Source organism: Molossus molossus, unplaced genomic scaffold (genome assembly GCF_014108415.1).
Source record: "Molossus molossus isolate mMolMol1 unplaced genomic scaffold, mMolMol1.p scaffold_m16_p_11, whole genome shotgun sequence".
NCBI lineage: Eukaryota > Metazoa > Chordata > Mammalia > Chiroptera > Molossidae > Molossus > Molossus molossus.
In genome coordinates, this window is record NW_023425346.1 from 62089622 (window position 1) to 62102972 (window position 13351).

The window sequence follows — 13351 nt, forward strand, 5'->3', positions numbered from 1 at the left end:
CCAACATGCAGGCCTCCCATGAACTTTTTAGGCTTAGTATGTGGCTCCTTTTTTGTTCCTTAATAATAAATACCTAAAATTTCAGCCCGGCCAGTGTGACTCAGTGGATTGAGTTTACCCCATCCACTAAGAGGTCACCGGTTCAATTCCACATCAGGGCACATGCCCAGGTTGTGGTCTCAGTTCTCCGTGGGGGTGTGCAGGAGGCATTGGAAGGATGTTTCTCTCATAGATGTTTCTATCTCTTTCCCTCTCCCTTCCTATCCCTGAAATCAATAAAATCATATAATGAATATCTTAAACTTCAACAATGGCTTAGGATTTAGGTAATCATATAGACTGTAGACCTTGAAGACAAAAATTTCCTTCCATTAAAGAAATCCAAACTACCTTATTTGCTACAGGTTTTTCCCATAATGATGAGATTCAGATTTTCATGTGTGTGGCAGGTAGATATTCTAAAGAAAGCAATGTATAGAAAAGCAGAAAAAAAACAAGGGTTATGTTAAAAAAACTTCAAGCATTTTAACATGTCATAGTTCAGGGACAGAAAAGTGATTGGAAATGAGGCTGAAAGGCACACAGAGGCCAGACTATTAAGTGCTTCATATACTGTGCTAAGAAATTTGACTTATAACAACAATTAAAAGCAAGAGAGTGATTTGATTAGATTTACATTTGAGAAAGATTCTTTGGTAGCAACATGAGAATGGACAAGAAGTGGGCAGAACCAGCAGAAAATAGACTAGAGGTCTTTCAAAATGGTTGAAGCCAAAAGTGATAAAAGTTTGAACTAGGGCAGTGGCCTCAGAAAGTAATAAAAAAGTGAGTCAAGAACTTTTAGGCAGTAGAAATGACAAGATAATCAGAAAGATGTTAAAATGGCTCCCATATTCCTGACTTTGGAAGATTGGGTGGTTGTGTAGTAGTGATTACATGTATACCAACACATATGAACTAAAAGCATACATAGGGACTGAAAGAAGATATGATTAGAAATGTATGTGGCACACAGAAAAGATTGAAAAGGCAACATATAAAATGAAGTATACATAATTTGCATTTGAGAGAAAAGATGGAAGTAGATGGGCAAATATGTTTGTAGGGAAGTTTTTAAAATTTTTTTCAAGCAAAGTTTATTTAGAAAGTTACAGGGGTAGAAGAAGTGAAGTGTGGAAGAAGTGAGTCAACTGAGCTGCGTGGACTCAGGGAACAAGTTATAGAGGCAAAAGAAGGGAGCTTAGGAGAAAGTGCAAAGCAAGAAAAATGTACCCCGGGGGAAGAGGGTGAGGAAAGGCGCTGGGGAAGTTTATCTTAAAGCAGTTCTTTCATTTCAAGTCATCTATTCACGCAGTACGTACACTTCACACAATGCTATATATCCAGGGTGGGGTAAAAGTAGGTTTATAGTTGTTTGTATGAAAAATAATATAATAATTAATAAATAATAATACAAGAATAAACTGTTTTGTGTACTCACAACTGTAAACCTACTTTTGCCCCACCCTATATATATATATGCTTTGTATATATTTGTTATATATCTCTTTATAAATCCCACCCCCCCTCCTGCCTTCCCCACACTATTGTCTGTGTCCATTGGTTATGCATATATGCATAGAAGTTCTTTGGTTTATCTCCCCCCCCCCTTCCCTTTGAGGTTCATCACTCTAACAACCAATTTGTACTTCTTAATTCCTTCATCTTTTTCACCCATCCTTCCAAGACCTAGCCATCTGGCAAGCAACAAAATATTCTTTGTATCTATGAGTCTGTTTCTGTTCTGTTTGGTCATTTTGTGTGTAGACTCAATTGTTGATAGATATGTATTAATTGATATTTTATTGTTCATATTTTTGTTCTTCTCCTTCAAGAAGACCTTTCAACATTTCATATAATACTGGTTTCTTGGTGATGAACTCCTTTAGCTTTTTCTTGTCTGGGAAACTCTTTATATGTCCATTTCTTCTAAATGATAGCTTTGCAGGATAGAGTCATCTTGGTTGTAGGTCATTGCTTTTCATCACCTTGAATATCTCTTGCCACTCCTTTCTGAACTGCAAAGTTTCTTTTGAGAAATCAGCTGGAAGTCTTATGGGAGCTCTTTTGTAGGTAACGAACTGCTTTGCTCTTTTTGCTTTTAAGATTCTCTCTTTGTCTTGAACCTTTGACACTTTATTTTTTTTTATCCTCACCCGAGGATATTTTTCCATTTTTTGTTCAGGTAGAGTGGGAGGGAGAGAGAGGAACAGAGAGAGAAAGAGAAACATCGATGTGAAAGGAACACATCGAGTGGCTGCCACCCGCACAACCGACGAGGGCTGGGGACAAACTGCAACCGAGGTACGCGCCCTTGGCGGGAACCGAACCCGGGTCTCTCTGGACCGCAGGCCGACACTCTAACCGCTGAGCCAAACCGGCCAGGGCGAACCTTTGACATTTTGATGATGATGTGCCTTTCTGTGGACCTCTTTGGGTTCACCTTGTTGGAACTATTTGTGCTTCCTGGATTTGTATGTCTGTTTTCTTCACCAAGTTAGGGAAGTTTTCTGTCATTTTTTTAAAATAGGCTTTCAATTTCTTTTTTTTTTATTTTTATCCTCACCCGAGGACATTTTTTCATTTTTTGTTCAGGTAGAGTGAGAGAGAGAGGAACAGAGAGAGAGAGAAACATTGATGTGAAAGGAACACATCGAGTGGTTGCCACCCGCACAACCGACCAGGGCCGGGGACAAACTGCAACCGAGGTACGTGCCCCTAGCGGGAACCAAACCCGGGTCTCTCAGGACCGCAGGCTGACGCTCTAACCGCTGAGCCAAACCGGCCAGGGCAGGTTTTCAATTTCTTGCTCGCTCTTCTCCTCTGGCACCCCCATGATGCGAATGTTGAAGTTGTCCCAGAGGCTCCTTACACTAGCCCCATTCTTTTTGGAATCTTTTTTCTTTTTGCTGTTCTGATTGGGTGTGTTTTGCTTCCTTATATTCCCAATTGATGGTTTGCTTCTTGGCTTTACCTATTCTACTATTGATTCTCTGTAAATTATCCTTTGTTTCAGTTAGTGCAGCCTTCATTTCTGACTGGTCCTTTTTCACGTTGTCGATGTTCTAAGTTCCTTGGAGTTCTTAAGCTCCTTTAAGTTCTCACTAAGTTCTTTGAGCATCCTTATAACCAGTGTTTTGAACTCTGCATCTGATTGATTGCTTATCTCCATTTTGTTTAGTACGTTTCCTGAAGTTTTTTTCTTTTCTTTCATTTGGGACATGATTCTTTGTCTCCTCGTTTTGGCTGCTTCCCAGTGTTTGTTTCTATGTATTAGGTAGAGTTGCTATGCCTCCTATGCTTCATAGGGTGGTCTATTATTGTAGGTGTCCTGTAGGATCCAGTAGCACAACTTTGTTGATCACCCCAGCTGGGCCCTTGAGGTGCACCCCTAGTGTGAACTGTACACCCTTCTGTTGTAATTGAGTCTTGATTGCTGTTGGCACATCAATGGGAGGGATTTACTCAGGCTGATCAGCTGCAAGGACTGGCTGTGTCCACTGACCACTGTTTATTAACTATAAAATAGGTGAAAAGAGATAAGAAATATGAACTCATATTCCTAGGCAATATACTAGTTGCTTTACATTTCCTCTCTTTTAGTATTTCCAAATCTGGGGAAGTAAATATTATTCCCAGACAACATAGAGGAAACACATAAAATTTAAATAGTCTATACAAAGAGCTAGTAAGGGATAGAGCTAGAAATCAATACTAAAGCTTTCTAACTCCAGGATCCACAACCTTACATCACCCTATTATTGATTATTAAATGTAGAACATATACGCCTTGTATTTGAATAAAGGTTATAAATTTAAAACACATTTGTATTTCATTGACATATCCTGTGGTTTTCTTTCTTTCTTTTTAATTTTTTTTTAATTACCATCTTCACTTATACTGTCTGTTTCTTCCTCCTTTGAAGAAAAGAACGTAATATTAGGATCATTCTTAATATGTATATGAGAGTGGGAATTTCCCTGACCAAAGTATATATCCCTTAATTGCCAGAAATTCAATCAATTATAGATTAAGTCAATGCAACTGATTGCTTAAATCCTTTAAAATCTAAATATCCCAGTCATTCACATTATAGTTTGCCCCCTTTTATAATAGAATGTATCTTTATATCATTCACATTTATATAAATCCCTTTCAATCTAATTTCTTTTGCTTTAACACTTAGCCAAGATTAGTTAAATTCTGGGAAAAGGAGGTATAATTAATTAGTGGCTGGACGTGAGAGAATAAAAAAGAGATTATCTGGAAATATTTAGGCCCATGTGGAATGTGGAAGAAAGCATGGGGACAGCAATAAGTACAAGGAATCTACAAAGAAGGATAACAAAATATGAATTTTTCCTCCAGGCAAACATCAGAATATTTTCTGTTATAAAAATAAAGATAAAATTAAAATTAAAGCATCTTTTTGTCCATGTACACCATAAATTCAACATTCTTGTTAAGTGTGTTTTTTGTCATCTTCCTAAGTCACTAACATGAACGATAAAATTAAAATAAAGGCTTTAAACTTTTACCTTGATTAACAAATACTCCAAAAGTTTATATGAAACCAAAAAAGACCCCAATAGCCACAGCAATCTTGAAAAAGAAGAACAAAGTGGGAGGGATCACAATACCAGATATCAAGTTATACTACAAAGCCACTGTAATCAAAACAGCCTGGTACTGGCACAAGAACAGACATATAGATCAGTGGCACAGAACAGAGAACCCAGACATCAACCCAAGAAATTATGTGCAATTAATATCCGACAAAAGAGGTAAGAGCATACAATGGAAAAAAGAGAGTCTCTTCAATAAATGGTGTTGGGGAAATTAGACAGCTACATGAAAAAACATGAAACTAGACCACCAAATAACACCACACACAAGAATAAGCTCAAAATGGATAAAAGACTGAAATGTCACGTGTGAAATCATAAATTTTCCAGAAGAAAGTGTAGGCAGAAAATCTCAGACATCACACATAGCAGAATTTTCACTGATACATTGCCTAGGGCAAGAAAAACAAAGGAAAAAATTAATAAATGGGACTACATCAAACTAAAAAGCTTCTACACAGCAAAAGAAACCAGCCTCAAAATGAAAATGGAATCCATTCTCTGGGAGAACATATTTGCCAACGATACATTGGATAAGAGGTTAATATCTAAAATATATAGAATATTTATACAATTCAACAAAAGGAAGACAAACAATCCAATTAAAAATGGGCAGAGGACCTGAATAGACACTTCTCCAAACAGCACATTCAAATAGCCAAGAGACATATGAAAAAATGCTCAACATCACTAATCATCAGAGAGATGCAAATTAAAACCATGAAATATCACCTCACACCTGCCAGAATGGCTGCTATCAACAAATCATCAAACAACAAATGTTGGTGAGAATGTGGAGAAAAGGGGGCTCTTAGTACACTGCTGGTGGGAATGCAGACTGGTGCAGCTACTGTGGAAAACAATATGGTGTTTCCTCAAAAAAATTAAAAATGAAATTGCCATTTGACCCAGTGATTCCAATTCTAGGAATATATACGAAGAAGCCTGAAACACCTATCAGAAAGAATATATTTACCCTTATGTTCATAACAGCACTATTTACAATAGCTAAGATCTGGAAACAACCCAAGTGTCCATCAGTAGGTGAGTGGTTAAAAAAGCAGTGGTACATTTATACAATGGAATACTATATAGCTGTAAGAAAGAAAGATCTCTTATCCTTTGAGACAGCATGGAGGGACCTGGAGAGTATTATGCTGAGTAAAATAAGCCAGTCAGAAAAAGACAAGTACCACATGATCTCACTTAATTATGGACTACCATGAATAAAATAAGCTGTTGATCAAAATAGATCCAGAGACATGGAAGTAAGAAACAGACTGACAATCCTCAGAGGGAAGAGGGTTGGGGTGCTGGGAAGAAATAAACCAAAGAGCTTATATGCATATATGTATAACCAATGAACACAGACAATAGTTTGGGGAAAGTGGGAGGGAAGTGGAAATGGGAACAAGGGGGTCAATGAGTGGGAAAAGGAGGGACATCTGTAAGATGTTCAATAATAAAGATGAAAATAAATAAAATTGTACTTTGATTGAATTTAACTTTAGAAATGATATATTTTTATATCTCAAGAATGTCAAATTCTTCTATTTATTTATTTATTTATTTATTTTTTATCCTCACCCGAGGATATTTTTCCATTTTTTGTACAGATAGAGTGGGAGGGAGAGAGAGGAAGGGAGAGAGAGGGAGAAACATCGACGTGAAAGGGACACATCGAGTGGCTGCCACCCGCACGACCAACCAGGGCCAGGGACAAACTGCAACCGAAGTACGTGCCCTTAGCGGGAACCGAACCCGGGTCTCTCCGGACCGCAGGCCAACGCTCTAACCGCTGAGCCAAACTGGCCAGGGCTCAAATTCTTCTAAATAAAATTCTTCTATGTTGGATGAACACAATGAACATGAGATTACTAAGACACTTATATATAACATAAATGGAATTTTTAACAATATTTTTTTTCAACTGGCCTCCCCATCTCTATTTTTACTCATTCCAATTCATTTTCAACATGATTTTAAACTAATATTCCTAATGCACAGTTCTGATTATGTTGCTCTTCTCAAAACTTTTAGCTGCTCTTAACCACATTTGAAAATCTCTAGCCTGATATTTAGGGTCCCTCAAAATTTGGTTCCAAATTAACTTTTTAAAAAAATCTTCACCTGAGGATGTGTTTCCTGATTTGAGAAAGAGTGTGAGAGAGACAGAAGCATCAATGTGAAAGAGAAACATCAATCAGTTGCCTCCCATACAATGTCCTGACCTGTGTATGTGCCTTGACCGGGAATGGAACCCACACCTTTTGGTGTACAGGATGACACTCCAACCAACTGAACAACCCATTCTAGGCTCCAAATGAACTTCTAATTCTTTTTTTTAATCCTCACCCCAGGACATTTTTGCATTTATCTTCAGACAGAGTGGGAGGGAGAGTGGGAGGAAGAAAGAGAGAAACATCAATGTGAGAGAGACACATCGACTGGCTGTCACCCACATGACCCCAACCAAGGCTGGGGACAAACTGCAACCCAGGTACATGCCCTTAGTGGGAACCAAACCTGGGTCTCTCTGGTCCATAGGCCAAAACTCTAACCACTGAGCCAAACCAGCCAGGGCCCAATAAACTTTTAATCTTATTTTCCATGACTGTCCTTCAGATGGGGAGTAATACCAGTCAATACCTACAGATTTGAAAGTAAAGGGAGATAGCATTAAATAAAATGCCATCATTCAAATATACAGATAATTATAGATTGTCTTCTGGGTTAGGCACCATGATAGGTGATAAAGATAAACAGAGCTAAAACTATACATAAGAAATTTAATTCTAAGTGCACTAAGTATTGAATGAGTGGTAAACATGAGTGCTAGGGTATAGGAGCAGTTACTTTATTTTGGGGGGGGGGGAGAAAAGAAAAAAGAAAGAAGTTTGGGGCCAGTTAAAGAGTGTCCAGGCAGTGAGATTAATCAAAGTCCTATAAAGTATGGGTGAGAAGGATAAAATAAAAAATAAAAAACTTTTGTGGTGGTCAAACAACACAGGTTTGCTCCAACCCTAAGGTTTCTTCCTGTCTTCTGGCTGTAGCTCTCCATTCAGATTATTTCCTTTTGTCTTTTCTGTTTGTTTCCACTTTCTCTTTCCTTTACTAATTAATTTGAATATTTTCTTTATGTTAATGGTTTTTATGTTTTTACTGATTTTTTAGAGAGAGAGGAAGGGGGAGAGAGAGAGAAACATCGATGTGAGAAAGCTACATCAATTGGCTGCCTCCTGCACATTCCCTACTGGGGTTTGAGCCCGCAACCCAGGCATGTGCCCTGACCAGGAATGGAACAGGGACCTTTCAGTCCATGGGACAACCCTCAATCCACTCAGAAACACCACTATGCTATATTAACGGTTTTAATCTCATTTTATTTGTTCTTTAATTGTAACCCACTGTAATCCTTCTTGGAAATAAACAGTATTCAAATTACCTTTTTTTTCTCTTTCAAAATTTTCTTTCCTCTTTACTAGTATTGTTCTCTTAATTGACTAGAACTCAGTAATGAGACATATTTAATATTTAATATTCAATAATATTTTATATTTGATTTTAATTTTAACTGGTACTTCCTGGTTAAGAAAGTGTTTAAGTGTGATCTTTAAATTTTAAAAATATGAATCTCTATGATAGGGAAAGCATAAGTCTTTTCTGATATTTGAAATAAGAAATTATAAATGAGAGGCAATTTAAGAAGAGATGTCAAGAAATTTCACATTAGGAAAAGACTGTTTCAGGCATAAGAAACAATTTAGGAGGAAGACTAAAAGTAGAGTAGGATTATATAAATAAAATTTAATTGTATAGCATGGTGAGAGTAGAGAGAGAACAGATGAGGTGATATGAGAAGAATGGATCTAAAATTGAAGAGGTAGCCTGAAGCATCATTGAAGGACTAGGCTTTAGTTCTTGCTTCCAATTCAAAGATACAAGATTTTATTTGGAGATGCCCAAAAAAAGATGTGGATGTCATTTCTACCCCAAGAAGACAGAGGTAAAAGAGAGAAAAAAAAAAAAAAAAAATGAACATCTATTCTGTGGGAAAGTAACATCATGATGCTTAGAGAGATTTAACTGAATGTTTCTCAATAATAAATGTATCACAATCTGACAAAAAAAATACTTTTATCTACTCTTTTTCTTTTTAATCCTCACCCAAGGACTTTTTTGCATTTATCTTCAGATAGAGTGGGAAGGAGAGAGGGAGAAAAGAAGGAGAGAGAATCATCAATGTGAGAGAGACACATCGAATGGTTGCCACCCACATGACCCCAACTGGGGCTGGGAACAAACTGCAACTGACGAACGTGCCCTTAGTGGGAACTAAATCCAGGACTCTCTGGTCTGCGGGCCGACGCTCTAACTGCTAAGCCAAACTGGCCAGGGTTTTTTATCTACTCTTAAGCTGTTGCAAAGTTCACTCATCTTTCAAAGATTTTGAGTATAAGTATCTGATGTTAGAAGTGTTTATTTCGTCTTCATAAAACATGAATTGTCATACTAATTTTTATTTTTAAAAGCATCTAAAGTCATTTTGGATCTATTACCTAATGAAAAAAGGATACATTTACCTGGAAAATGGGTTCATTCCCCCCCACTGTTGCAAGGGGTTAAAAGGGCTGCCGGAGGGGAGCCTTTGTCCCCAATTATGCTCTAGCACGTGCTCTGGTACTGGAATCCTGACCCCCACTTCCCCAGCACCATGCACAGGCAGCAGGGGTGAAAATGGGTTCATTTTTCTGGGAGAATTATTTTTATTGAACTTTCACTCTCCCACCAGTGGTCCTTCTACATAATGTAGCCTTCCTTGATGGTACTATAATTTATGCACAGACTCAAACTGAATTTTTTTGTAATGCCTATGATGATCTATCTATCTATCTATCTATCTATCTATCTATCTATCTATCTATCATCCATCCATCCATCCATCTACCATCTCTCTACCTATCTATCTCGGTACTAAGTTCTGTTGAGTCTATCTCCATTAATCTTTTCTCCTCCTTTCAATTTCCAGGGTCACTGCCCTGATTCATGAGTTATTTGTGTCCTTACTGCTGCAGCAGGCTCCTCACTAAACTTGACTTTCTCTCTCACACAAAGAATATTACACCTGGCTGCCACACTTAATCTAGGCATAGTTCTGATCATGTTTCATCTCTACTATTTCCATCCTTTTTTCCCTATGTCATTCTTAGAATGTCTTCTCTGATTTCTAATTTTAAATTATGCAAACAAGAAACATTTCCAGGCCCCACAACCCAGCTCAAAAGCAATTTTCTTTATAAAGCTGATCACCATTGCTGATGTGATTTTTATTTATTCTGAAACTCCCCTGCATTTTTAATTCCTCTCTCTCAGCATTTGTTCTAATAGAGTTATTTGTGGACTATTCTCTTTTCATAGGCCAAAATCTTCCTGAGAGAAAGGATTATGTTTCATTTAATTTTGAATCTCTCTGTGTCTTGAATCCCCTAAGGTGTTTTTGATAAGTATCTTGTAAAAACTGAGGAAATGGCCCTGGCCGGTTTGGCTCAGCGGTTAGAGCATCTGCCTGCGGTCCAGAGAGACCCGGGTTCGGTTCCCGCTAAGGGCATGTACCTCAGTTGCAGTTTGTCCCCTGCCCTGGTTGGTCGTGCAGGTGGCAACCACTCAATGTGTCCCTTTCACATCAATGTTTCTCTCTCTCTCTCTCTCTCTCTCTCTCTCTCTCTCTCTCTCTCCCCCTCCCTCCCTCCTTCCCTCTCACTCTATCTGAACAAAAAAGAAAGGAATGTCCTCGGGTGAGGATAACAAAACAAAACGGAGGAAATGAATAAGTTTTAAAATTTCATTAAAATTATTCTTTATGATAAAAGTAAAGCTCAAAGGAGAATGCTCTTAAGAAACTATTATTTGGTCATGGAATGAATCAAAGATAAAAGAAAAAGTAATATTCAGTAAAAAATATTAATCTCTTTTTCATTCAGTTTGATGTCATGGTGACAACATGAATATGTGGGAATTATGTGAAAAATTACAAATCAGATGTACAAATAAACAATCCTTAAAAGCAATATTATCTCCGATCTCAAAGACATAATAGTAACATAACAATTTATCTTTCATGGTTCTGGGGGTTGATGAGCTTCCTGGATAGTTCTCACTTGGGGTACCTCATAGAGTTGAATTCAGATGGCAGCTGAGGAGGCATCTGAAGGTGCTGTCACTCAATGTCTGGCACCTGAGCTAGTATGGCTGAACAAGTATGAACCAGGTAGTCAAGCATCTCTTTCTCCACATGGCCTCTTCACCTTGCTTTCTTGTACTCTCTTATAGAATGGTAGACTCAGGGTAGATTTGACTTCTAATGAGATAACTGGCTTATCCACATAAACCATTTCAAAATAGACAGAGGAAAGCTCCAAGGCTTCTTTGACTGCCTTGGAAGGCATGTAGAATCACCTGTTATAATCTAATGGTCAAGGTAATCATAAACTAGCAAAGATTCAAGAGAATGAAAGAACTGACTCCACCTCTTAATGGAGGGATGTGTGTACAAGAAGGTAACAACAGCTCTGGCCAGTTTGGCTCAGTGGTTAGATTGTCAGCCTGCAGACTAATGAGTCTCAGGTTCAATCCCAGTCAAGGGCACATACCTCGGCTGCAGTTCGACCCCAGCCCTGGTCAGGTCATGTGGGAGGCAACCAGTTCATGTAGCTCTTTTCACATCAATGTTCCTCTCTGTCTCCCTCTCTCTCTCTCTCCCTCCCTCCCTCCCTCCCTCCCTCCCAATCTATCTGATAATAAGTAGAAAAATATCCTTGGGTGAGGAATAAAAAACAAAGCAAACAAAAAAAATAAATGATGTTCCATAAAAAAGCCTAAATCTCACTTCCCAAACGGAATGGAGAACCATAAACAAACTCATATTCTGATTATTTAATTTTTGGTGTATGTTTGGGTTTTAAAAAAATGTACCTACATTCTTTGTTTTATTTTAAAATGTTTTTATTTTTAGAGGGAGAGAGGGAGAGGGAGAGATTAGAAACATCGATGAGAGATAAATCAGCTGCCTCCTGCAAGCCCCTTAGTGGGGGTCAAGCCAGTAACCCAGGCATGTGCCCTGCCTGGGAATTGAACTGGAGACCTCTTGGTGCAGGGGACAATGCTCGATCTACTGAGCCACACCGGCTGGGCTGTATCTATATTCTACCTCAAGAACCTAGCATTTAGCCAAAGGATTATGTATGTTCTTGTTAGCCCAAGGGTAGTTCCTAAACCAGTGGCATAAGCATCACCTGAGAACTTGTTAGAACTGCAAAATATCAGACCATATCCCAGACCTACTGAATTAGATGTACATTTTTACAAGATGCCCAGGAGATTCATATGCATGTTAAAATTTGAGAAGTGCTGACTTGGGCCATACCCATAAACTAGTATACATAGAATATCCTCAAAGTTGTCATCTGAAGAAACCTAGAAAATGTGAAGTACTCTTCCAACTTTGGGAGCAGAGAAGGACTGCACATTTTATTTTGGTTTTAAGTGAAAAAATAGCTAAAACTTCATTGCTCCTATACAATCTTCTACAAGTTGGAAGCTGCACGTGTGGAGGGGAATCTTGTTTTATTGGAACATCAAGGATCACTATGTATGTGGGGAAATGTTTGATCTATAACAGATTTTTATATGACTCAGGAAGCTAAAAAGAAAAGACCAAAAAATTGCAAACTTCCAAGTAGATAATAAATACTTCATATATATTTAGCTATGTACATGCAAAGACACATAGATTTTTTTTTTTTTGCTATTATTATGAATGAGTTACTTATAATACACAGATGCTCCTTAACTTACAATGGGGTTACACCCTGATAAACCCATCACAGATTGAAAATATCCTGTCTAAAATGCATTTAATATACCTATTCTACCGAACATCATAGCTTAGCCTGTCTATCTTAAACATTCTCAGAACACAAACTCTAAAAAATGCTGGTAACACAGTACACTGTGAAGTATCTGTTGTTTACCCTCATGATCGTGTGCCTGAGTGGGAGCTGTGGCTTGCTGCTGTGGCCCAACATCATGAAAGTATCATACAGCATATTGAATATCACATATTGCTAGCCCAGGAAAATATAAACGTTCAAAATTCGAAAGTACAGTTTCTACTGAATATACATTGCTTTTGCACCACCGTAAAGTTGAAAAATCCTAAGTCGAACCACTGAAAGTTGGGGACCACCTATATTTGGGGGCAGAATAGCATCACTTTCTTGCAAGTTAATTTGCTGTAACTTATCAATGTCTTTAGAGAAAATGAAAGAAAATTCAAAAATAAGGATACCCTCTCTATTATTTTAAGTAAAATAACAGTAAATTAACTTTTGAAAACATACCATTTTCTTCCAAAAATATGTTCAATCCATTCACAATTTCTTGCCTGTTTCTTCTTGTCATTCATTTCTATGATCTAAATTACAGAACATAATTAAAATGCCTATGAGAAAGTTCTTAAATATCAAGTAAGTTAAACATTAAAGATAACTTTAAAATTTTCAGCCATTCCTTTGTCTTGTTAAGCATCTGGACATAAACACTACCTAGAAAATTATATTTGAATATATAAATTCTTTATAAATATATTTCATTTAAGGGACAACTAGAAACTTTAGGTTGGTTTCCA

The 13351-nt window shown here is 37.6% G+C and overlaps 1 protein-coding gene and 1 non-coding gene across 3 annotated transcripts in view; both read right to left on the reverse strand.

Moving 5' to 3' along the window:
* Positions 1 to 9272: 9272 nt before the first annotated feature.
* On the reverse strand, positions 9273 to 9378 carry LOC118625937. The gene has a single exon (XR_004958785.1). It is a non-coding gene; the product is annotated as a small nucleolar RNA SNORA76 (small nucleolar RNA).
* A 3730-nt stretch (positions 9379 to 13108) lies between these two features.
* PMS1 (PMS1 homolog 1, mismatch repair system component) overlaps positions 13109 to 13351 on the reverse strand; it is a 100818-nt gene continuing 100575 nt past the window's right edge. Inside the window, exon 17 of one of the 2 annotated variants that reach the window (XM_036254264.1) lies at positions 13109 to 13138. In XM_036254264.1, the coding sequence (XP_036110157.1) occupies positions 13122 to 13138 (17 nt within the window). In that variant the 3' untranslated portion in view covers positions 13109 to 13121. The remainder of the gene's footprint in view (positions 13139 to 13351) is intronic. The other variant, XM_036254265.1, reaches the window with a different exon arrangement.